The sequence below is a fragment of the Pristis pectinata genome, chromosome 1 (genome assembly GCF_009764475.1).
Source record: "Pristis pectinata isolate sPriPec2 chromosome 1, sPriPec2.1.pri, whole genome shotgun sequence".
Classification (NCBI taxonomy): Eukaryota; Metazoa; Chordata; class Chondrichthyes; order Rhinopristiformes; family Pristidae; genus Pristis; species Pristis pectinata.
In genome coordinates, this window is record NC_067405.1 from 61,899,166 (window position 1) to 61,926,195 (window position 27,030).

The 27,030-nt window shown below is 42.4% G+C and overlaps 1 protein-coding gene across 3 annotated transcripts in view; it reads right to left on the reverse strand.

The window, feature by feature from the left end:
* The window catches only part of LOC127577251 (parathyroid hormone 2 receptor-like), a 70,128-nt gene that overhangs the window by 22,485 nt on the left and 20,613 nt on the right, over positions 1 to 27,030 (reverse strand). For 2 of the 3 annotated variants that reach the window (XM_052028288.1, XM_052028303.1), the window contains 4 exons: positions 19,092 to 19,202; positions 18,841 to 18,956; positions 18,537 to 18,634; positions 9,545 to 9,728 (listed from right to left, as the gene is read on the reverse strand). In XM_052028288.1, the coding sequence (XP_051884248.1) occupies positions 9,545 to 9,728; positions 18,537 to 18,634; positions 18,841 to 18,956; positions 19,092 to 19,202 (509 nt within the window). The remainder of the gene's footprint in view (positions 1 to 9,544; positions 9,729 to 18,536; positions 18,635 to 18,840; positions 18,957 to 19,091; positions 19,203 to 27,030) is intronic. The other variant, XM_052028296.1, reaches the window with a different exon arrangement.

The following is a 27,030-nucleotide window of genomic DNA, read 5'->3' on the forward strand; positions in this document are numbered from 1 at the left end:
ACCTTGCTATCACTGCCCAAATCCCAAAGGTTTACCTTGAAAATGAGTTCTGCAAGGGCATGTTCAGACACCACGGAATTCAATCTTTGTTATCGAAAATCAGGGACGTTGCTTGGATCATGAAGACTGAGATTTTTATTGCAGGTATTCCATGTACAACCCTTAAGCTCATGGAGAATCCCAAACCTGTGCCATTCATTGACGTCTGCAGGCCGCTCCTGTGGAAGGAGATACTCACAGCACCTACATAGCAAGTGACTTAAAGGGATCTCCCTGAGCAGATCCCAGGATGGCCTTGGGAACCCATCCCTGGTAGGTCTCCATCACCCGCTCCATAACTGCCAGCATCAACCCCTGCCGAGCCACAAGCTTGTATCACTTCCCTGATTAAGTACTCTCACCTTGAACTTTCTACTTACTGCTTTAAGCTCTGACCCCCCAGCTTCTCTCCTCTGCAAAATTACTAGGGACACAACCTTCCCATCCTCTGCACTTGTGAAGCAAATGAGGTAGAGGCATTTCTTTGTGTGAGGCCACTTCAGAAGTGCACAAAGCCTTAGGTCTTATGAACTGCTGAAGTTCCAAGTGACAGTCCCATAAACAAAATGTTTGTTGACCCTCATTAATAGGTGTGTTAAATTCTACAGTGTCACCTTACTGCTCTGCTGACTTACTGATACCTGGGAGCAGTAAAGGAGGAAAGGTTCTGCAGCTGAAAATGATGGACAAGTTAGTCTGCTTTTAGTTGGAGCAATCAAGAGATCTCACTACTTTGCCCTGTGTATATTGGCAGAGAGGATCAGTCTAACCCTTTCATCCAAAGGTAGCACTTCTGACAAGATTGAACTTCCTCGGTACTGCGCATCAGCCTACTTTTTGTGTGTCATGCCTGCAGCCTAGTAGCTGATGTTGAGGCTGACTCATACCCACAGTGATGAAAGCGAAGAGGAGAAAAGGAAAGATTTACACCATGGATAGTTTGTGAAACAAATGCCCAAGTGTGCAATGTAACAGTCTTACAGAGAGGAAGACTGGGGGCAAAAGATAAACAATGGCAGAGAGAGCCAGATATGATGAATTATAAATTGAAAGATCAGTAGAGAGAAAACCATGACAGTTCAATCCAAGTACATTGTCACTACAGATCAATAACTTTGCATACTACCATTTGTGTGATATTCCTGATCTTTAAGCTACAACTGTGAGAAGCTCTTACCTGGAATTCAGTCTTACTTTCCATCATATTGACATCTACAGAACTCAAATGTGTTTCCACTAAAAGGCAGATGGTTAATAATGTAAATTTAAAAGCAACACTCTGACTTCATAAATCGGAAGTATGTAAGCAGAACCAAGATGGGTGGAGAGACAGGTAGTGTTGCCGAAGCAGGGAGTCTGCAGAAGGACCTGGACAAGTTAGGAGAGTGGGCAAATGGGTGGCAGATAGAATACAGCTTAGGGAAATGTGGAGTTATGCACTTTGGTAGGAAGAAATATCTAAGAAATTTCACAATTGAAAGAATAAAATGGAAGAATGCATATGCAGCAAATTTTTACCCCTGTTTGAACCCATTTTGATGGATCTCTGTCCCTGGCAACCCATTTTAAGGCAACATCGAATGATAGCTATCCATTGTATCCAATCAGAATTCCACTGAAAGCAACATGGTTGTGCTTTAGCACTGACCTAAGGGTCACTGGACCCTGAAAGGCCGTGTTACTAGCAGTTGGAAGTTTTACACTCAAGTAATTGCATAACTTTCCAGGGTTGTACAATGCAGGTCACCTCTCCAAGTCCAAAGCCACATCCTCTGTAGCTTTCACTATAGGCACTCTAGGATGGAAACTGCAGTACTGTCAGTGAAGTCATCCTCTCTACAGAGAGGATAATCCAACCTGCTCGTTCTCCCACACCCAATAAGTTACTAATCACTTGATTGTAAGTACATATTTTATAATATGAAATGGGGTACTTTGAAAAACAATGTACTTCAGAATACCTTTCCCTATCGATAGGATTTTCATAGATCCCAATGATCTCATCTCAGTTCTGCAATCAAGCACAATGTTTATACTGTACTATTTTCTCATAAAGAACAGTAACCTCAGTCACCCTTGGATGCATTAGAGCATAAATAGGCATGCACTGATTTGCTTGTTCTGTGTCATTATGGCAGGTACTCTTTTGAAATGTTTGAATTATTTCTCTTTGTTAGAGCTTAATTACCAAGGTAATGGATTGAATAAAACTTTGGAACATTAATGGATTTGCTGATGAGCAACTACAATGATGAAATGATAGTCCTTCATTTGTATGATGTTCTGTTACTTGAACTGTATTATATCTGCCTGCAGCATCTAAGTAGAATGCATGAATCACAAGTTGCGCTCCTCACATTAAAATGCTTTTAACCATTTTATGTCTATCTTATGCAGTTAACAATAATTATGCAAATTCCAGAGACTTATGCATACGTTTTGATAGATAGGATCACTGGGACAATCACATCAGGCATTCTAAATCCAATCGGTTCAGTGCCAAATTGTAAACGTGTACTAGACAGATAATGTTGGAAACACTCAGCACATTAGCTGGAAAACATCTAGTGGTACCTGACCTGTTTACAGTTTGGAACTGAACTGGTTGGATTTAAAATGCCTGACATGATCGTCTGGTCCATCAAAATATATGTACAAGTCTCTGGAATTGGTTTGGTCATCGTTGGCAGTTTAAGATAGACATAAAATGGTAAAAAGTGTGTTAGGAGTGCAACCAGTGATTCAGGTATGTCCTATGTATATTTTACATTTCCAGCATGTTGTATTAACAATATATCCAAGTCGGTAGATAGGCCCAGCCGCTGAGTTCCCTGTATCAACTGATCTCTGGGAGGGGAAATAATATAAAAAAATGTATGGCCAAATTATTTTTCAATTCACCTCACCATCAGTATCACCCTTCTTGTGATGCATTAATGTGCAGTATCAACATTCTCAGCTCTATGCAGTAGAAAGAAACCACCACCCACTCCACCCTCGCCAAAATAATTGTTGTGGGGCCCATCTCTTTCACATTGATATTTCTTTCTCAGGGACTTGAGGTGGTATCAGTGCCAGACAAAGATAAAGGTCCTGCATATACTGTGATGTGGATTCTTCTGAATGGTTCATTCACAACCTTTCCCACCAAGCACTAATGTACATTTACCACACTGCCCTGCCCCAGTACCAACATCACAGTAACCAAGCAGGGACACGGGCAGATTTAAGTTATGCTTCCTCTCCGTTTCATTTTGCATCAGAGTTTTCCAATATGCATTGATGACTTGACTTAAAAACTTAGGAGGCACTAACATTATTAGCATTATTAGCATATCTGTGAGAAACCGTAGGAAAACCGGCCAGTATTTATGAAATTATTACATTAGATTGTCTTTAGTTTCATCTGATGCTTTTAATAATTTCCTTAGTGAGGAGGTTACACAATATTTGCTCTTCCAATCTATTTTTAAACCTAGCTAAGAAATAAATTTGAATTAGTGGTTTGCCCCTGATTGTGACTGTTGCCTTGATATTAACATGCCATCATGATTTCCCCTTTCATTTCTATTAAAACAATACTATGCCATTATTTAACTGCATTCCCAGCTCTCCTATTTCCCCACATTTCCCTGTGACCTGTTCCTCCTCATGCACTCTTCAACTCCCCTCTGACTCTTGTGCCAGCCACCCACGTTAGGGGCAATTTAGGGAGCTAGTTAACACACCAGCACGTTTTTGGGATGTGGGAGGAAACCAGAGCGCCTAAGGAAAACTCATGCAGTTACAGGGAGAGCATGCAAACTCCACACAGACAGCACCGGAGCTCAGCACTGAACTGCAAAACAAACTGCTGGAGGAACTCAGCAGGTCAGACGGCATCGATGGAGGGAAATGGACAGTCGACGTTTTGGGTCGAGACCCTTCATCTGGACTGAAAGATAGAAGGGGGATGGCCAGTATAAAGAGGTGAGGGGAAGGGGAAGGGGTGGGGCCACAGCTGGCAAGCAATAGGAGGATCCAGGTGAGAGGTGGGTGATAGGCAGATGAGGGGGAAGAGCAGAAATGGCAGCAGAAGCTGGGAGGTGAGGGGTGGAGGCAACAAAGGGCTGAAGGCAATGGAGTCTGATAGGAAAGGAAGGTGGACCATGGAGCCAAGTAAGGGAGGAGGCTGTGGGCAGGTGGGAGCAGTAGGGGGGAAGAGTACGCAGTGGGAGGAATGCACGGGTGATGGGGCAGATGGAGTGGGGTGGAGGAGGGAAAAGAAGGGGAAAGGAAAAGGGTGATTGGGGCTAGGATTGAACCCAGGCTGCAGGAGCTGTGTGGCAGTAGCATGAGCCGCTGCGCCATTGTGCCCCCTCTATTGTGGCCTGAAGGCGTAGTTCTGCTCTGCTCCCCCTGCATCAGAGGAGGAAGGGAAAGTCCTCATCGTGGAGCTCCTCCATGTGCCGGATCAGCTGCTGCCTAGCTTTGGCAGCTGGGAAAGCTGCAATTGTTTCCTCCACATGAGCCGTCAAAATAAGAATGAGGATGCTCGTGATGTAATGGGGCAACTAGCTGCTTCTGGTAGCGCTTCTGTTACCTTACTGCGAGTGAGGTGGTTTCAGAAAGATGAGGTTGGATGGTCTGCTTTACAGGTCCCTTGCTCCATTCACACTGGGCAAGGTGGGTTGAAACTTCCCCATCTCAATCTTCAGTTTTGATTACATCTATATTCCACCTATCCTGATCCAAATCATACAGTCAGACTGGTTGCGAGCATTTTGGCATTTTGACCGCTGATTCTAAAGAGAGATTAATTAGCAAGTAATTCATCAGGTAACAATCACTTCTTCTGCAACATTTGGACACTAATCAGCAAGTAAGAATACTCAAAACGTTTGGATAACTTTAACACAAACCTTACTAACTGTGAAACGAAACTTCCAAGAGTCTGCAGAGAACAAATTTAGACAATTAAGTCAGGTTATGTGTGTGGAGTTTTAATTTAAAACTCCCACCTTGAACTAGAATGATTGATTGCTTTCCCTGAGATAATGCTTAAAGCTGATTAATGTAAGGTCGTAATGGGAGGTACTACAATATCCCATTGATCCATCTCAAGTCTATCGAACTGTAATTCTCACCTCAATTTGCAAAGTGAAACTGAGTGAGCTAAAGCCATCAAAAACATCAGTCGAAGAACTTTAGGTTATAATTAAGTTGAAATTGGTTCATGCTGTTCTCGAATTATTCTGAAATTATGTCATGGTTTTTGGTGGAATAATTTGCTGACTATCGCACTAAGCATGCTCTTGTGGAAACAGCTAAATTAATGTTAGATTTATGTTAATGTATCCTAGTCTATATTCAACACCATTGTGTGTAAACTTGGCTTGCCGTCACTTTGTGTCAATTCCCAGCGGTTTCCTTATTATAACATGCATTGAAGGAAAGCAACCACAGCAAACCTCTGTTATTCAAGCATGCTCAGCCTGGCAGATTATCCAGACTATTAGGTGTTATTCCAATTAAAGGTCCAACACTTTTTAATTCACTTGCTTTTAGATGCTGCACAGTAGTGCAATAAATTTTCCAGTGAACTAGGAAGGTTTAAAGGATACATGGGAAACTGGTTCCCAGTGAGTTTAAAAGGAGCTCAGAAACAGAACCAGGTGAGTTTCCAGTGAGTGCAGGATCTGGGGTCCCAGTGAGTTTAAAGGGAGCATGGGAACCAGGGCCTTGGCGTGTTAAAGGGAGCGAGGGAAATGGGTTTCTGGTGTGTTAAGGGGAGCGTGGAAACCAGGGCCTTGATGTGTTAAAGTCAAGGTCAAAGTCGAGTTTATTGTCACATCCACAAGTACATGTATGCACAGGTGCAATGCAAAACTTACTTGCCGCTGCATTACAGGCACATAGCATCAGAGACACAACATTCACAAGAAAAACATAAACTAAAAATAAATTATACAAAATTATACAAGAAAGAACACCATTAGAACAAAAAAAACAAAGTCCATTGCAGTGCAAAGTGGTCACAGTGTTGCTATACTGAGGTACTGATTAGGGTTGTGCAGGTTGGTTCAGGAACTGAACAATTGAAAGGAAGTAGCTGATCTTGAATCTGGTGGTGTGGGACTTCAGGCCTCTGTACCTCCTGTCCAATGGCAGCTGTGAGAAGATGGCATGGCTCAGATAGTGGGGATCTTTGATGATGGATGTTGCCTTCTCGAGGCAGCACCTTAAGTAGATACTACCGACGACGGGGAGGGGTGTGCCCATGATTTATTGGGCTGAGACCACTACTCTCTGCAGCTTCTTATGTTCCTGTGCATTCAAATGGCTGTACCAGACCATGATGCAACCCATCAGGATACTTATCTGTAGAAGTTTGTTAGAATGTTCGGTGACATGCCGAACCTCCTTAAGACCTGCACACCTTCCTTGTTATCGTATCTGTGTGCTGGGCCCAGGACAGGTCAGCCGATATGTTAACACCCAGGAGCTTAATGCCGCTGACCCTCTTACCGCCCATCCACCAAGGTAGACCGGCCCATGTTTGCCCTCCTTCCCCTTCCTAAAGTCAACAATCAGTTCTTTAGTTTTACTGGGCTTCGGCAAGAGGTTGTTGTTGCAGCACCAGGTGGTCCCATCTCATTCCTGTACGCTAACTCATCACCGCCAGGAAGCGAGGGAACTGAGGTTCTGATGTGTTAAAGGGAGCAAGGGAATCAGTACCCTGTGAGATAGGTGCCAAATCAATGGAATTTCCAAACAATCAGATGGCGGATTGTCAGAGTTTTACTGTATTCTCATCTTCACTTGCTTCTCACTTTACCTTTATGATGCTAATATTGATTGGTGGAAAAGTGGTAGGAGAACAGAATGGATTAGGACAGGTATAGACGTGAAAGGACAGTGTTGAATTGGCTGATCAACCATTGGTTGAGGTAGTCCCAAACTATAAATATTAAGTCCCAGTAACAAGCTGTATGAACCATAGAGAAGATGGAAAAGTGATGAAATGACACAGCAGTGTTTTGCATATCACCTTTACGCTGTTTTTCTTTATGCACTTTATTCTGGGTACACACCATTTAAATAGTCACCAAAGTCAATGGTTATCATGAATCACCAGCCAAACAAATGTGTGGGATTACAGGCACTGAGCTAAATAAAAACGGAAGTTTAACGAGCCTGTCAGACCAACCTATTCCTCGGTTCTAAGGCCAAACTTCCACCTACCGCCAATGTACCCCATCTCACCCCTGATCAGTTATGGTTTCCAATGCAGAGTTATGGGGGCTGGTGCAAGTTGTGATCATGACCTCAGACACATCCTGCAGCATCTCCTGTATCACATCAGATAAAGGAGGGCTAGGTCTGTAATGCTCCACCACATCAGGGGAATCATACCTGATCATAGAACATCCTTCTCCTTCACTTTCTTTCAGATCAGCACCATTAAGTATGTGACCAGAGCTGCTAACAGCTAAAAATCTGTATAACTACCTGGATAGATTCCATTTGGAACACCAGAAGGATGCTTGGCACCACATTTTAGGAAGGGTACAATGGAGGGAATGTAATGTTGATTCACCAGATTGATACCGGGACTGTCAGAGTTAAGTTATAAGAAGAGATTACACCAATGAGGGAGTAAAACAAGGAATTATTTCTACACACAAAGGGTGGTAGAAATTTGGAATTCTTTTTAATTTGCAGTTGATGCTGGGTCAAACATTAGCATTAATTTTGAGAATGAAAAGATTCTTGTTAAGCAAAGGCAACACGAGGCAAATGAAAACAGTGAGGTAAAGGGATGGTCGATGTTTCAGATCGAGACCTTGCAACAGGACTCTGTTTCTATCTCCACAGATGCTGTCTGACCTGCTGAGTTCTTCCAGCAGTTTGTTTTATAACCATAGAACCATAGAACCATACAGCACAAAACAGGCCCTTCGGCCCACCATGTTGTGCCGTCCATCAAACCACCCTCACACTATCTACCCCTTTCCTCCCGCATATCCCTCTATCGCACATTCCTCCACATGCCTATCCAACAAACTCTTGAACCTGTCCAATGTATCTGCCTCCACCACCACCCCAGGCAGTGCATTCCATGCACCAACCACTCTCTGGGTGAAAAACCTCCCCCTGACATCTCCCCTGAACCTCTCACTCATAACCTTAAAGCCATGCCCTCTCTTCTTGAGCATTGGTGCCCTGGAAAGGAGGTGCTGGCTGTCTACTCTATCTATTCCTCTCAATATTTTATATACCTCTGTCATGTCTCCTCTCATCCTCCTCCTTTCCAGTGAATAAAGCCCTAGCACCTTAAGCCTCTCCTCATATTCCATACACTTTAATCCGGGCAGCATCCTGGTAAATCTCCTCTGCACCCTCTCCAATGCCTCCACATCCTTCCTATAATGCGGCGACCACAACTGAACACAGTACTCTAAGTGTGGTCTAACTAGAGTTTTGTAAAGCTGCATCATCACTTCGCGGCTCTTAAACTCGATCCCACGACTTATGAAAGCTAACATCCCATAGGCCTTCTTAACTGCTCTATCCACCTGTGAGGCAACTTTCAGTGAACTGTGAATATGAACCCCCAGATCCCTCTGCTCCTCTACACTGCCAAGTACCTTGCCATTTACCTTGTACTCTGCCCTGGAGTTTGTCCTTCCAAAGTGTACCACCTCACACTTCTCTGGATTGAACTCCATCTGCCACTTGTCAGCTCAGCTCTGCATCCTATCAATATCCCTCTGTAAGTTCCGACAGCCCTCCACACTATCCACAACACCACCGATCTTAGTGTCGTCCGCAAACTTACTAACCCAGCCTTCCACCCCCTCACCTAAGTCATCTATAAATATCACAAAAAGTAGAGGTCTCAGAACCGATCCCTGTGGGACACCACTAGTCACTGCCCTCCCTCCACCAGATGCTCCAGATTCCAGCACCTGCAGTCTCTTTTGTCTCTGAAAACATGAGGTGCTGGAGATTCTCAGCCAGACACACAGCATCTGTGGTGATAGAAGCAGAGTAAATGTTTCAGGTCAATGACCCTTCATCAGAATCTGCAGAGTACTTTCAACACTTTCTGTTTTTATTTCAGATATCTGACATCTGTAGTTTTTTTTCAAGAAAATGTGGCGAAGATGGATGAAAGGTAAGGTCAAAAAAGCAGCTATGATCTCATTGAGGGAATGAAGAGCCTAATCCTGACCTTTTCCTATAGAATTAGATTTTCTCAGTCTTTCATAATTTTGTAGTACTTCCCTTGTCTGCATCCCATTGAATTTCATTTACATGCAATCTGCCCAAATCAGGCTGCAGTTACGTAAATCAGCAGGCAGAGGAAAATTTGAGTTTTAAGAACACTTTAACATTATGTTGAGATTAGTAACTATGTTAGCTATGTTGACAGGAATCAGACCCTTTTCTTGTTAAAGGTCATTGCAAAAGACCAATTAACAGTCAAATCCTTCATCAGAACAGATGGATATATACGTACATCATAGGACTTGTCTGTTGTAGCAAAGCTCGTCATGGCTTTCACGTCATCCACGGAAGGAGAGTCGTAAGTTTCTCCAAGATAAGAAAGCAAAACGTGGTCTTTGATGAAAACACTGATGGCTCTGAGCATGAAGGAGGCAAACAAGTGCATGTGGATATAATTCCTGGTGCAATGGAGTCTTCTGTTAGGGGAAAAATAATTAACGTGAGGCACTTTGTAATCAATATACTTCAACTTGAATAACCAAACTATTGCAGGGGTGTACTATCACATACTCTACAAAGTTATTTTTAAATTTATGGCTCAGTGTAAGAGTGAGACCTTGAGGCTTTGGCTCAAGAAGCTTTGGCTTGAAGAGGCTAAGATGAGGTCCTAGTGAGGTCTCTTTCTTTCTTTGTTATTGCACAATTAGAGCAGTGGGAATGGCAGTCAGGGCAGTGGTACACTCCTCTTGCAGGATGTGGGAAGTCAGGGAGTCCTCCAGTGTCCCTGATGACTACACCTGCGAGAAGTGCATCTGGCTGCAGCTCTTTGCAGACCACGTTAGGGAACCGGAGCAGGAGCTGGGTAAACTCTGGATCATTCAAGAAACTGAGGAGATGATAGACAGGAGTTACCAGGAGACAGTCACACCTAGGTTGCAGGATGCAGGTAGCTGGGTGACCGTCAGGAGAGGGAAAGGGATAGGCAGTCAGTGCAGGGTACCCCTGCAGCCATTCCCCTCAATAACAAGTATATTGTTTTGGATACTGTTGGGTGGGGGGGGGGGGGGGGGTGGGGGGGCGGTGACCTACCAGGGGAAAGCCACAGCAGCCAGATCCCTGGCACTGAGTCTGGCTCTTTGGCTCAGAAGGGAAGGAGGGAGAAGAGGAATGCAGTAGTGATAGAGGATTCATTGGTTAGGGGAACAGATTGGAGATTCTGTGGTTGAGAATGACACTCCCGGATGGTATGTTGCCTCCCTGGTGCCAGGGTTAGGGACGTCTCAGATCAAGTCCACAGCATTCTTAAGGGGGAGGGTGAGCAGCCAGAAGTCATGGTACACATTGGTATCAATGACACAGATAGGAAAAGGGATGAGGTCCTGAAGAGGGAATATAGGGAGTTAGGAAAGAAGCTTAAAAGCAGGACCTCAAGGATGGTAATCTCTGGATTGCTGCCTGTGTCACGTGCCAGTGAGGGTAAGAATAGGAAGATATGGCTGACGAATCTGTGACTGAAGAGTTGGTGCAAGGGGCAGGGTTTCAGATTTGTGAATCACTAGGATCTCTTCTGGGGAAGGTATGACCAGTACAAAAGGGACAGGTTACACCTGAACTCGAGAGGGACCAATGTCCTTGTGGGCAGGTTTGCTAGAGCTGTTGGGGAGGGTTTAAACTAGGTTGGCAGGGGGTTGGGAACCAGAGTGATAGGTCAGATGATGGAGCAGTTGGTGGAAAGGTAGATGCAATGTGCAGAGTGACTGTGAGGAAGGACAGGCAGGGGATAGGGCATAAATAGAGTCAGTTGGATGAGTTGAAATATGTTTACTTTAATATGTCAACTAAACAAAAGAGCTGGTCATTGACTTCAGGAAAGGGGGCGGTGTACATGCACCTGTCTACATCAACGGTGCTGAGGTCGAGAGGGTTGAGAGCTTCAAGTTCCTTGGAGTGAATATCACCAACAGCCTGTTCTGGTCAAATCACGTAGAAGCCACGGCCAAGAAAGCTCACCAGCGCCTCTACCTGAGGAGGCTAAAGAAATTTGGTTTGTCCCCTTTGACTCCCACCAACTTTTACAGATGCACCATAGAAAGCATCCAATCTGGATGTATCACGGATCGGTATGGCAACTGCTCTGCCCAGGACTGCAAGAAACTGCAGAGAGTTGTGGACACAGCCCAGTGCATTACAGACACCAGCCTCCCCTCCTTGGACTCTGTCTTTACCTCTTGCTGTCTTGGTGAAGCAGCCAGCATAATCAAAGACCCCACCCACCCGGGACATTCTCTCTTCTCTCCTCTTCCATTGAGTAGAAGATACAGGAGCCTGAAGGCACGTACCACCAGACTTAAGGACAGCTTCTACCCCACTGTGATAAGACTATTGAACGGTTCCCTTATACAATGAGATGGACTATGACCTCACGATCTACCTTGTTGTGACCTTGCACCTTATTGCACTACACTTTCTCTGTAACTGTGACACTTTACTCTGTACTGTTACTGTTTTTACCTGTACTGCATCAATGCACTCTGTACTAACCCAATGTAACTGCACTGTGTAACGAATTGACCTGTATGATCGGTTTGTAAGACAAGCTTTTCACAGTACCTCGGTACAAGTGACAATAATAAACCAATACCAATACCAATACCAATGAGAAGTATTAAGAATGAGGGCGATGAACTTAAAGCATGGATCAGTACCTGGAATTACGATGTTGTGGCCATTACAGAGATTTGGCTGTTGCAAGGGCAGAACTGGCTGCTTTATGTTCTGAGGTTTAAATGTTTCAGAAGGGATAAGCTGGGATATAAAAGATGGAGGGAGTGACATTGCTAATCAGGGATAGTATCACAATTGCAGAAGGGGAGGACGTTGTGAAGGGATCGTCTATTGAGTCAGTGTGGGTGGAAGTCAGAAACAGGAAGGGAGCAATCGCTTATTGGGAGTATTCTATAGGCCCCCAATAGCCACTAGGACACTGAGGAGCAGATAAGTGGGCAGATTTTGGAAAGGTGCAAAAATAACAGGGTTGTTGTCATAGGTGACTTCAACTTCCCTAATATTGATTGGCACCTCCTTAGTGCAAAAGACTTAGGTGGGGCAGAATTTGTTAGATGTATCCAGGAAGGATTCCTTACACAGTGTGTGGACAGGCTGATGAGAGGAGAGGCCATACTGGATCTAATACTAGGCAATGAACCTGGTCAGGTGACAGACCTCTCAGTGGGCGAGCATTTCAGAGATAGTGATCACAACTCCCTGACCTTCAGCATAGCCATGGACAAGGATAGGAGCAGACGATATGGGAAAGTTTTTAATTGGGGGAGGGCTAATTACAATGGTATTGGGCAGGATCTTGGGAGAGTAAATGGGAACAGATGCTCTCAGGGAAATGCACAGCAGAAATGTGGAGACCATTTAGGGAACACTTGCAGGGGGTTCTGGATGGGTTTGTCCCACTGAGACAAGGAAAGGATGGTAGGGTAAAGGAAGCATGGTTGACAAGAGGTGAAACATTTAGTCAAGAGGAAGAAGGAAGCATACTTAAGCTTTAGGAAGGAAAAATCAGGCAGGGCTCTTGAGAATTATAAGGTCACCAGGCGGGAGCTTAAGAAGGGACTTAGGAGAGTTAAAAGGGGACATGAGAAGGCCTTGGAAGTAGAATTAAGGAAAACCCCAAGGTGTTCTATACTTACATGAAGAACAGGAGAATGACCAGAGTGAGCGTAGAACCATAGGGATAAACAGGGAATCATGTGCCTGGAGGCAGAGGTCCTTAATGAATACTTTGGTTCAGTGTTCACTAGGGAGAGGAACCTCTAGTTCTAGATTCTCCCTGAACACGAAACATTCTTGCCACCTCCACTTTGACAAGACCATTATGTTTCAACCAAGTCACCACTCACACTTCTGAACTCCAGTGAATAGAACCCAGCCTGTCCAACCTTTCCTTTTGGGCAATCCACCTATTTCAGGTGTTAGTCTGGTAAACCTTCTCTTAAATGCTTTCAATGAATTAGCATCCTTCTTTTAAAGAGGGAGACCAATAATGGTGGCACGGTAGTGTCGTGGTTAGCATAACACAATTGCAGCACCAGCGACCCGGGTTAAGTTCCCGCCACTGTCTGTACGGAGGTTGTATATTCTCCCCGTGTCTGCGTAGGTTTCCTCCGGGTGCTCCGGTTTCCCCCCACTTTCCAAAGACACATGGGCATGCTATGTTGGCACCGGAAGCGTGGCAACACTTGCGGGCTGCCCCCAGCACATTCTCGGTAACACAAAAAGACGCATTTCACTGTGTGTTTTGATATACATGTGACTAATAAATAAATATTATCTCTTATCTAATAGTATTCAAAATTATGACCAATGCATTACATAACTGAAGCATAGCCCAGCTACTTTTGTATTCAGTTCCCCTAACAAGGAACAATTTCATTCTATTAGATTTCCTTCTTATTTGCTGTTCTTTCAACCCAGCCTTTTGTGAATCATGCACTAGGACACACAGATCCCTCTGTATGTCAGAGCTCTGCACTCTCTTACTATTTAGATGACATAGTTCATTTTTATTTTTCGTGTCACAATGTAACATTTCACATTTATCCACATTATACTCCATCCAGTTGTATGTGACTTCAACTCGTCTTCCCATTCCCACACTGACCTGTCTGACTTTGGTTTACTCCACTGCCACGATGAGACCAAACGCAAACCAGAAGGACAACACCTCATATGCCACTTGGATAGCTAACAGTCCAATGGTACCAACGTTGAATTTTTCAATTTCAGTTAACCCACATCCTCACGTTCCTTTCCCACTCCCACCTGTCCACCCAGGGTCTCTGTTCATCTTTTCCATCCCTTCCACCCCACCTCCCATTATCTAGACATCACCTTCCCCTGTCTGGTTCCATCTTCACATCACCCACATACCTTTCTAGCTGGGTCTCTTCTCCCTTAGTTCACCTTTCCTCTCCCCTCCCTCTTCCCCACCTGGTTCCATCTGCCCATCAACCTCCCCTCACCTGGTTCCACCCATCGCCTTTTTCTCCTTCTCTCTTCCATATACTGACCACTTTCCCTCTATACTCTCAGTCCTGAAGCAGGGTCTTGACCTGAGCATTGACCATCCCTTTTGCCTCTATAGATGCTGCTTGACCCACTGAGTTCCTCCAGCGGTTTGTCTGTTGCTCCAGATTTCCACAATCTGCAGTCTCTCGTGTGTCTCCTTATACTCCATCACTTGGTGGCCTCCTAACATCCTCTTCACGACTTTGTTTCCTACCTATCTTTGCATTAGCTGTAAATTTAGCAACCATTCCTTCATCCAAGTCATTTATAAAAATTATAACAAGGCCCCAGAACCAACCCCACCCCCCATTACATCCTCTCAATCATTACCAAACACCATTGTACCTGTTACCAAATACCAGAGCTCTTGAGTTGCCTTTCTAAGGTCTGCCTCTCTACTTCTGTCTGCTCCTTTAAGATGCTCTTTAGGACCAAAATCTTTGATCAAAGCTTTGGTTATCTGCTATAATATCTTTTTACATATCCTCTTTAAAAGGCTTTTCCATCCTTCATCACATCTCTCTGTTTTCTAGTACTTTTCTCCTTTTTAAAACATTAGTGCTACATATCATATTTAATAATGTTACAGCACAGAAACTGGTAATTTAAACCAATCATTCCCTGCCAGTAATTATGCCATGCAAGGGAACCCTTTCACATTCAAAAAAGAAGCTGCTGGAGGAGCTCAACAGGTCTAGCAACATTTGTGGGGGAAAAGGAATTGTTGATGTTTCACATCACTTTGTTTCATTGAACCACATAAATAATCCTTCTTTCCCTTCTATCACATACACTTATTTAAAATTCCATTTGAATGCATCTGTACCAAATGCCTCAATCCTCTCATGCTAGTGTGTTCCATCTTCTCGCGACTCTTTAAGTCAAAAAAAGGTATTGGAATTCTAGCAATTATGGAGTAAGTACTCAAGCCACTTAATCACAATAGCCTTAACCTACAGTTTTTGTTGTTATCTTTTTATCATTGGTAGTTGTGATGGTGAGTCTCAGCTGTTCCTTTAAGTTATAGATAGCTGACATGGTTCACAATTCTCAGAACCTCCTTGTTTTTCTTATTGTTGGCCTAATACTCAGTTCCTTCATACTGGGTCAATATTGAAATGACATGAACAGGCTGAAGCTAATTTTACACACTTGGAAGGTCAAGATCTTGAGAATGTGCAATGTAGTAGATGGCTTTGGTGACCAAGTATATTACAGTAATTCCCTTGATTTCTGTATGTTTGATTTATGGATTTTTATCATAACACCATTGATTTTTTAAGCTGTGTTTTGCTTTATGAATCTATTTTTAGCTAGTGTGTATAGCACACCACTCTCTGAAATGTGCGTAATGCATTTCACCAAGCCTCTTCAAATTAAAGAAAATTTGTTTAATGAAAATTTCCAGGAACACATCTCTTTAGAAAATTGATGAAAATGATAAGATTTTATACAGAGAGTGAGTTCTGTCTCCTGACCAAGAGTAATTATATTCTAATGTTTCTTCAAATACAGTACTTGATCCTGCATTATACTTGCAATGCTCCAGAACATAACAGATCTTTCTGCTACTGTTGTGACTTCGTTACAGCCTGGATTATACATAGGTATAGGTTTTCCACTAATATCTGCTGAATTTATGGCAATCCAATGGTAGAAAGTATGAGGAAATTCAGGATCCATAGACATGTAAAAAAAACATAAATAATGTAACACTAGAAAGATCAGTGAGAGACTATTTAAAAACACATTAGATATTTCACAGCAATTCTAATGATTCAGTTAATTTATTTGATCATTGGGTTTGTCGAGGACAGTTTTCTGATTCAATAACTGTTAGTGCTTGATTTGTTGCTCACAATTAGCTTCGGTATGCCTGAGCTGAGCAAGGAAAATTCTGTGCAAGTTCTCTGGACCTTGTTGCTGTTTGGTGACTCCTTTGAGAGGTGTATTTATATGTGGAGGAAGTGAGAATAGATTCAAGCATTACCATAGGTGTACAATAACGAGTGACCAATCACTACCTAGACTTACTTGAAAAATGGCTATTTAGAATCACACACTAGCATTAACTCACCACTGTCAGAATAGGAGAATCTTTTGAAATATAAAACTTACAATATTACTTTTGATAATATCACCATCAGGAGCCTAAGCCCTCCCAACAAAATATGTTTTACTCTGCACTTTAAAACTGCTATCAGCAATCTTGGGTTATGCTAAAATGCACAGTGTTCATTGCAAAAATTGAAACTACTTCTGAAGACACTACTCTTTATTCCATAATAATGTTATCAATTACCTAACCAATTATTAATTAAATATAAATCACAGCATCATTCAAAATATTATATATATTTTTTAAACATAGTAAGTTCTTGTGCTCTAATATGTAATATAGTTTTATTCTTCTCTGGAAGGATTGATTCACTCAAAGCCTTTGAGGATGAGAGTTTTCAATGAGCTCCAGTGAATGAAGTCCACTTTGCAGCCAATACTGCAGTCCATCCTGGAGATAGAAAAATTCATCCAATACAAAAAGCTGCAAGAAAAAAATATTTTGGGGAAAGGAATGGGCAGGCTTTTGAAAACTTTCTTAATATTCTCTCAATTCACTGAAGTGACCGAGGCTGGAAAGGTGCTAATTAGACTGAGACTGTACAGAGCTTGCTTAACATGTGGTTTTTTAGAGTGCCTTTAGAGTGTGATAGGACCATATTCATTAAAAATAATAACATAATTGCTTTATATGACAAAGGCTGGAAAATCATTTGAGATCTCTACAGCCTAGGCTTTCAAGCTTTTGCCATTTTTTTCTTTGATTAACTAAATACAAGTTGTTATCCGATTCGCAACAAATTTTTGGTCTGTTTTATTCTTGAAACATATTCCTTATTCTCGAACACTTCTTCGTTTGTATTTTCTGTAGTGCCTCTGAAAGGGTTCCGGCTTTAAAGAGTTGTGAGAGTAAACTGCTCAAATGTGTCATGATTTCTGTACATCATTAACACTATTAACTACGTTCCATAATAAATTTATCATATAATAACAAATGGCGTGGCTGGTGACGTGGAGCGGTTGTGATGCTCACGTTGTTGCTGGCACTGAGCCCAGCAAAGGCCTCTTGGTTGACATGATTCAATGTTATACGTAATGTTGACATTATCCACTCAGTGAGCAGTCTGAAAAGTTCTTCCCCTGATGAACAGGGTACACAGGGACACTTTGGAACTTGGTGCTGCTGGGCTTTTCTTTGAAAAACAGGAGTGTGAAACAGCAATGTAACAATTCTTGTCCCCTTTTTATATACCCAGTTTCATTTACCTGCTTTGGCAAAAAATACCTGAGCAGGAAAACCATGTTAACATCATACAAAATTCTACTGAAGCCACAGCTGGGGTAGCGTCTAGTTTTGGTCACTGTATTACAGGAAAAATGTGTAAAGCATGTATATAAGGACTTCGCCAAGATTGCTGAATTTCAGTTATAAAGAGAGATTAGCTAGATCTGTACTGTTTCCTTTGCCTGAAGGAAAACTTAATCCAAGTATACAAAATTATGAGAGGCTTAAACGAGGTGAACAGGAATGATCTATTTCCCCTGGCAGTGTGGTCAGTAATCAGCGGATGCACATTTAAAATAGTTGGTAGATGAATCAAAGATGAGTTGAGGAAGAAAATCCATCCAAAGTTCCAGTGGGGAATTGGAACTCACAGCATGAAGAGCAATGGTGGCAGAAGCCCTCGTCATATTTAAATGTATCTGCATGAGCTCCTGAAGAGCTGTGATCCACAAAGTTACGTACTGAGAGCTGGGAAGTGCAGTTAGGCTAAGTTGCTCTTGTTTGGCTAGCACAAATATGATGGACCAAATGCCCTCTTTCGGTGCCTTAAATTGCTTGATTCTGTGATTCAGATTTATTAACTTTCAGACCAATTGCCTAGCGGTTGGGCTCAATGTGATTTTTCAGAAGGAATTTCTCAGCTGCACAGGAGCAAACTAAGACCCCAGGACTGTTCCACAGAGCTCTCCCACTATGGCCTCCATACCTCAGGGACACCTGCATGATTTTCCATTGATTTATTTCTGCCTCCTTCATATAGTACTGTGTCTTAGCCAGGCTAAATTACAATATTCACCCCGTTACATTCCTCCTGAATATCAAATTGGGGATGGGTGGATAAAAATTCATCTTCTGTACTTACTTGAAGTATCCCATGATCATAATCGCTACGATCAGTGAGCAGAGTGAAATGGCATATCCTAAGGTATACATCACTGACAACCGCTCAAAAAGTTCCTGCTGAATAAGAATAAATATATAAAAATGTAGAAAATATTCAGTAAAAATTTTGTATTGTGGAGTTTTTCATTTCTGTTAGTTTTGTGGAAAATTGGAAACAGCATTATAAGTACAGGGTAAAATTAGGTTTCAAAGTTAATTCCCAATAGATTGTAACACCAATATAGGACCTACAACATCACAGTAAAGGGAGGTTTTAATTGTACTTGTCTTTGCCAGTTGAAGGTTTGTATGATGCACTCTGTGTAATTTGCCCATGTTTGGTTTCGGCTTTCCACAAACTTCCACTTCCCATCATCATCGCAGTGTCGATAGGCAAACCCTGCAAACCAATGGGGAAAATAAAAACCCTTTGTTTATACTTTACTAACTGCCATGTCTCTTCTGGCCTACTTGCTTTTTGCCATTTACATTTAATAATCTGTAAAATAATAAGTAACGTTTTAAAGCACAGTACCGTCATGATTAAAGTCATGCATGTAGCTTGGGCAGGGAACCGCAGTCAACTTTCCTGGGATACCTTTTGGCCAACAAGTTAACCCATCCCACTCCAGAGAACAAGATCCATCTGTAAAAGGACAGGATACCGTAAAAGCACAGAATGCAATGGTTCAGTCTAAGGAGCAACAAGTACACTACAAAGTTTGTAAAATGCTTTCTAAAGAAGTCAAATGCAAAAACCAGAAAAAGCTGAACATATTCAGCAGGACAAGCAGCCTCTGTGGAGGGACATACAGAGTTAACTTTCCGGTGCATAACCTTCCATCAGAACCGGGAAAGGTTAGAAATAACAATTTAAGACATAGGGAAATAGTAGTGGAACATCTGTCCAAGAGATGGCATATTAACAAGACTCAGTCGCTAAAATTCAGAGGGGTCAGGGAGTAGATATGAGAGTTCCAACTACCTTTCCTCTTGCTAATCAACCTCAGTTTTGAAATCTTCAATTTTCCCCATCCTCACCCAGTTTTTTGGAGGGAGACAGTTCTAGATTCCAGATTTTCACTGCACTTTATGTGGGAAAAAGTTTCTTGACCTCATCCTTAAAACAGCCTGATAGGTTCTATTATATGGGAATAATAAAATGGTTTTCAATATTAGTAGTTTGCCTGTTAATCAATTAGTGTGGTTTCAAAGCTTGATAAATTTATTTCCACAACTTCAGAGTAGAATTAATGTTTGTTCACATTACACCAATCGTTAACTGGCCGTCAAACTACTTAGAAACTACAAACTGAGGGATATTATTGGTAAACCCAGGTTAGCCAGTCTTCTGCTACCACAAGTAAAAATAAAATCCATCCAAAAATTTCCAGACATTTGTATTCATTCACAAGAAAGATAAAATAAAACAAAATAGTCAATTTTTTTTAAATATCCATTTGGATGGAGCTTTTAAAAGTTTGTGGGTTTTGCATCCTGCAACAACCTTGCACAAAGTTGATAACACTGGCTTCAGGTTATAAATGACAGAATAGAAAAAGGCCATTCGGCTCAACTCGTCCATGCCAACCAGTGGGCACCTTTCCATATTAATCCCATTGCCTAGCACTGGGTACATAGCCTTCTATGCTTAAGAGACTCAAGTGCTCATCTGGACACTCCTGAAATGCTGTCAGCGACCCAGCTTCAACCACTCTCTCAGGCATTGCCCATCCTGGGTAAAGTAGGTCACCCTCATATCGCCACTAAATCTCTTCCCCCTTACCCTAAATCTATGTCCTCTAATTTTATCTAACTCTGATATGGGGAAAAGTTTCCTGCAGTCTAACATCTCTATATCCCTAATAATCTATATACCTCCCTAATAATCTATACCCCTCTTAGCTTCCTCCATTCCAGAGACAAAATATCCAACTCCTCCAGTCTCTCTTCATAACTAAACTGTTCCATCCCAGGCAACATCCTGGTGAATCTCCTCTGCACTCTCTCCAATGCTGTTGCATCCTTCCTGGTGTATCTTGGTGACCAGAACTGCATGCAATATTTCAGCTGAGGTCTGACCAAGGTTTTACAAAGTTGGAGTATAACCTCCCTACTTCTGTATTCATTGCCCCGACCAATGACGGCCAGTATCACCTATGCCTTGCTAAACACATTACCTACCTGCTGCCACCCTCAAGGATCTATGAATTTGTACTCCAAGGTCCCTCTGTTCCTCAATATTGCCTAAAACCCTACCATTCATGGTGCATGTCCTAACCTCATTAGAGCTCCCAAAATCCATCACCTCACTTTTGTCTGAATTAAACCCTATCCGCCACTTTTCAGCCCATTCCCCTAACTCATTGATATCTCTCTGCAGCTTAAGACTAACTTTCACATTATCAACAACTCTGTCATCTATGAACTTGCTGATCTTGCCTCCCACATCCACATCCCGGTCACGTAAACTACAAACAGCAAGGGTCCCTACACCAATCCTTGTTGGATATCACTAGTCACAGGCATCTAATCACAAAAACAACCCTCTACCATCACCCTCTGTCTCCTATTGCCAAGCCAATTTTGGATCCAGTTTGCCAACTTGCCTTGGATCCCATGGGCCCTAACATTTGACCTGGTCTCCCATGTGAGACCTTCTCAAAAGTGTTACTAAAACCTTGTAAGTCACATCCACTGCCCTGCCCTTATCGATACACTTTGCTACCTCTTCAAAGAATTCAATCAAATTGAGCTGCCCTTGACAAAGCCATGTTATTCCCTGCCCTTCCAAGTGATCATTAATCCTCTCCCTCAGCACTTTTTCCATATCTTCTCTACCACTGATGTTAGGCTCACAGGTCTATAATTACCATTATGGGTGGAACTAAGAAATAGCAAGGGTAAAAGGACAATAATAGCAGTTATATATAGGCCCCGTAATAGCAGTCAGGATGTGGACTATAAGTTGCAGTTAGAAATAGAAAAAGTGTGTCAGAGTGACAACGTTAAGATAATTATGGGGGATTTTAACATGAAGGTGGATTGGGAAACCCAGCAAGGCAGTGGATCTCAGGAGAGTGAGTTTGTGGAATGTCTACGGGACGGCTTTTTGGAGCAACTTGTTGATGAGCCCACCAGGGGATTGGCTGATTTGGATTGGGTGCTGTGTAATGATACGGAGGTGATTAGGGAACTAAAGGTAAAGGAACCATTAGGAACTAGTGATCACAATATGATTGAGTTCAGTTTCAAATTTGAGAAGGAGAAGCTGATAACTGGTGTATCGATATTTCGGTGGAACAAAGGAAATTACTGTGGCATGAGAGAGGAGCTGGCCCAAAATGATTGGAAAAGTAAGCTAGCTGGAGGGACGACAGAGCAGAAATGGACCGAATTTCTACAAGAAATAAGGAAAATGCAGGATAGATATATTCCAAGAAAAAAGAAGGTTTTGAATGGAAAAAAGGCACAAATGTGGATAACGAGAGAGGTTAATGCTAAAATAAGAGCAAAAGGGAGGGCATACAAGGAAGCAAGAATTAGTGGGAAACGGAAGACTGGGAAACTTTTAAAAACCTGCAGAAAGAAACTAAGGAGGTCACTAGGAAAGAAAAGATGAATTATGAAAGGAAGTTGGCAGATAACATTCGAAAGGATACTAAGAGTTTTTTTAAATATATGAAGAGTAAAAGAGAGACACGGGTTGATATAGGACCAATCGATAACGGTGCAGGAGAGATTATAATGGATGATAGGGAGACGACAGAGGAACTAAATGAGTATTTTGCATCAGTCTTCACTGTGGAGGACATCAGCAATATACCGGATAGTCAGGGGTCTCAAGGAATGGAACTGAGTTCAGTTAAGATTACTAGAGAGAAGGTGCTAGGAAAGCTAAATGGACTAAAGACAGATAAGTCTCCAGGACTGGATGAGGTGCATTCCCGGGTTCTGAAGGAGGTGGCTTTAGAGATTGCAGAGCACTGGTGATAATTTTCCAGGAATCGATAGACTCCAGCATGATTCTGGAGGACTGGAGGGTCGCAAATGTAGTTCCACCATATAAGAAAGGTGGGAAGCAGCATAAAGGAAATTACAGACCTATTAGTCTGACATCGGTGGTGGGAAAGTTATTAGAATCAATCCTCAAGGATGAGGTTATGGAATACCTAGAGGTACAAGGCAAGATAGACCCAAGCCAGCATGGTTTTGTGAAGGGAAGATCCTGCCTGACCAACCTATTGGAGTTTTTTGAGGAAATCTCAGGTAGGGTGGATAAGGGAGAGGCGGTAGATGTTGTGTATTTAGACTTTCAAAAGGCCTTCGACAAGGTGCCGCACAAGAGACTGATTAATAGGATGAGAGCTCATGGAATTACAGGTAGGATATTAGAATGGGTGGAGCATTGGCTGGTAGGCAGAAAGCAAAGGGTGGGAATAAAAGGTTCCTGTTCTAGTTGGCTACCGGTTACTAGTGGTGTCCCGCAAGGGTTGGTGTTGGGGCCGCTTCTTTTTACTTTGTACATTAACGATTTGGATGATGGAGTAAATGGTTTCGTGGCTAAGTTTGCAGATGACACCAAGATAGGTGGAGGAGTAGGGAGCATTGAGGAGACAGGAAGGTTGCAGAGAGACCTAGATAGTTTAGGAAAATGGGCAAGGAAATGGCAGATGAGATTCAATGTTGAGAAATGTGCAGTTGTACACTTTGGAAACAGAAATAAACGGGCAGATTATTATCTAGAAGGGGAGAAAATTCAAAGTACAGAAGTACAAAGGGTCTTGGGGGTTCTCGTGCAGGATACCCTAAAGGTTAGCCACCAGGTCGGATCGGCAGTAAGGAAAGCAAATGCTATGTTGGCATTCATTTCGTGAGGTATAGTGTATAAAAGTAGGGAGGTGTTGATGAGGCTCTACGGGGCACTAGTGAGGCCTCATTCAGAATGCTGTGTGCAGTTTTGGGCCCCATATCTTAGGAAGGATGTGCTGATGTTGGAGAGGGTTCAGAGGAGATACACGAGGATGATTCCCGGAATGAAAGGGCTTACATACGATGAGCATTTGTCAGCTCTTGAACTGTACTCACTGGAGTACAGAAGAATGAGAGGGGACCTCATAGAAACATTTAGAATGTTGAAAGGAATGGACAGAGTAGATGTGGCCAAGCTGTTTCCCTTGGTGGGTGAGACCAGGACCAGAGGGCACAATCTTAGAATTAGAGGGTACAGGTTTAAAACAGAGTTGAGGAGAAATTTCTTTAGCTAAAGGGTAGTGAATTTATGGAATTCTTTGCCACGTACAGCAGTGGAGGCCCGATCATTGGAGGCGTTTAAGGGGGAGATAGATAGTTATCTAATTAGTCAATGTATCAAGGGATATGGGGATAAGGCCGGAAACTGGGGCTAGAAAGGAATAGCGTTTTTTTCTCATGGACATTTCCCCATTTCTCATTTCTTTTTTCTTTTTCTTTTTCCCTTTCTTTTCTTTGGAGCAGACTCAATGGGCCGAATGGCCTACTTCTGCTCCCTTGTCTTGTGATCTTGTGATGTGATCTACCAGGCATTTCCCTGCTGCCTTTATTGAAAACAGGGACCATGTTTGATGTCCTCTAGTCATCTGATATTTCACTTGTGTCCAGTGAAGATTTAAAAACCTCTGTCAGAACCCCAGAAAGTTCTTCCCTTAACTCCCATAGCAGCTGGGATAAATCCCATCTGGTCCTGAGGATATGTCCACTTTTATGCCCTACAAGGCATTTAGTACCTTCTCTTTATTTAGGACTAGACTTTCACCTACCCCTTCACTGAATTCGCCAACCACAAAGTCTGGTTACTTTGTGAAAACCGATGAAATGTATTCATTTAGAATCTCACCTATACCTTCTGGGTCCACTCCCAGATTGCCCCTATTGTCCATCATGGGCCCTACCTTTTCTCTGTTTTTTCTGCCCTTAACAAACTTATAGGACATTGTTGGATTTATGTTGGTCCTGTCTGACAATGATTTCTTGTGACCCCTCTTAGCCTTCCTAATGTTCTTTTTAAGTGCCTCCCTGCACTTTTTATAGTCATGACAGCCCTCCTATGTCATTAGTACTGTTTACCTGTTATAGACTTCCTTTTTTCTCTTTATCCAACCCTCACTTTCCCTCACACCTAGGGTTCCCTGCACTTGTTACCCCTAGCTTTTCTGTTTACATATTGGCCTTGAACTCTTGTCATTTTTCCTTTGAATGCTTCCCACTGTGCAGATGTGGACTTACCTACAAGTAGATGCTCCCAATCTATCTTTTCCAGGTCCTCCCTTATGTTGATGAAATTGGCCTTACCCCAATTTAAGGTCTTTATTTCAAGTCCATCCCTACCTTATTTCCATAACCACCTTAAAATATACAGAGTTATGGCAACTATCTCCAAAATGATTCCCCATTAACAGTCACTCCCTCCACTTGCCCAACTACATTCCCCAAGATATAGTCCAGTAATGTTCCTTGCCTTGTTGGTCTATTTACACACCGCGTCAAAAGGTTCTCCTGAGCACACCTCAAAAATTCCTCCCTCTTTGAGCCTATAATGCTTAAGGCAATCACAGTTAATTTCGGAAAATTGAAATCCCCTAGTACAATAACCCTATTTTGATTGCACCTCTCTGATATCTGCCTGTCTCCTGTTGATTGTTGGGAGATCTGTAACAGAACCCCAGCAAAGTGATGACTCACTTTTGGTTTCTAATCTCTACCCATATGGCCTTGTTTGAGGAGCTTTCTAGGATATCCTCCGTCAATACTGAAGTAATGCATTTTTTGACTAACAGTGCAATACTTCCTCCCCTTCTACTCCCCCCTCTGTCTCACCTTAAAATTCTATACCCTGGGATATTGATTTGTCAGTCCAGCTTGTACTTCAAACATGTCTCTGTGATGGCAACAATATCATAGACCCCCCATGTTAATTAAAGCCTTGAGTTCATCTCCTTTACTAGTTACACTTGTATTAAAATAAATGCAATTTAGCTTTGAATTATGTTTCTTTAGATAAAAATTACCTTTGTCATTCAATTATTACATTGATCAATATTGCGTGAATTTCTGCTGTTGTGTCCATTGAAGCCATTGGCTGACTCTTCAAGAAAATCCTTACCTTTTAGTCATTACTGGGAGTTGCTGAATTTGTGAAGTTATTTGCATAATCAATAAATTGCTGCTTGTTCATTTTACGCACTGATAGAGTGCATATGTCTTCATGTTACAAAGATCTTTGCAGTGATTGTGTTCCAGTTTCCAAAATAATTGAGAATAATTGGACAGAGGCTGGGAATTAGTCATTTGAAATAATTGTCATTGATTAAACTCGAGCTGCAGTAGGCTCTCTGACCCGCAGAAGTGAAAGAATATAGGCACAAATTGCAAATACAAAGTATCCTTCTCCCAGCAATGCCCAGCATGCTGTACCTCCATTTCAGTAGATCCATAAGCAATTGGGAATTGTTAATAACAACATCAGCTCAGAATCCATTACTGAAGAGATGACTGGCTCACAATATTTCTCTGAACCTTTGACAGCTCAGGTGGCTCTTGCTTTGGTGAGGCTTCACCCCTGAGAGCACCAAAATTACAAACACATTGTGAGCACTTAAGAAACTGACATTCTACCTTTGACGTGTCAAAATATAACACTACTTTGGAGGGATATTTTATTCCATTAATGCATTGATGTTGTTTTACGGTTCCTAATCTTCCTCCTTTCCATCAACATTTCAGATTATTTCTTGAAGCAGTGAGATGAGGCTTTTGTTCATGATCACCATGAGGGCATCAACTTAACCTAGGTCAAATTTTAAACTCTTTCATTTATTATTCATTTATGGCCACCAATTATTGTCCACCCCTAATTGTCCTGGGGAATGAAATGTCTTCTTGAAATGCTGCTAGCCTTCTGGTGCGGTTGCTCCCAAAGTGCTTTTGGGGAGGAAGTTCCAGGATTTAGACACAGTGAGGATGAAGGTTTGGCAATATATTTCCAAATCAGGTTGGTGTGCGACTGGGAGGGGAACCTGCAGGTAGTGGTGTTCCCATGCACTGGATGATGTTGTCCTTCTTCATTGTAATGCTTGTGGATTACGGAGGTGCTACTCCAACAGCACCTCCCTAATCCATAACTATTACCATGCTGTTGGTGAGTAAGTGCAGTCCATGTTGTAGATGGTACACATGCATTGGTGGTGGAGGGTATGAATGTTCAGGGTGGTGGATGGGGTTCCAGTCTAGTGGGCTGTTCTGTCCTGGATGGTGTTACTAAGAATTAATTTTACCAATTCTCCAGAACACCAGATCCACTTGTTTTCCACATGGGGAAATATGTGTTCAGCAAAGCTAGTTGATGCAGGTAAGCTCAGTACAAGTGGGAGCATTGATGCAGCTTGTTTAAAAGGGTGTCAATGGCTTGAATGTGCTTTTTCCATTTCAGAGAGGAA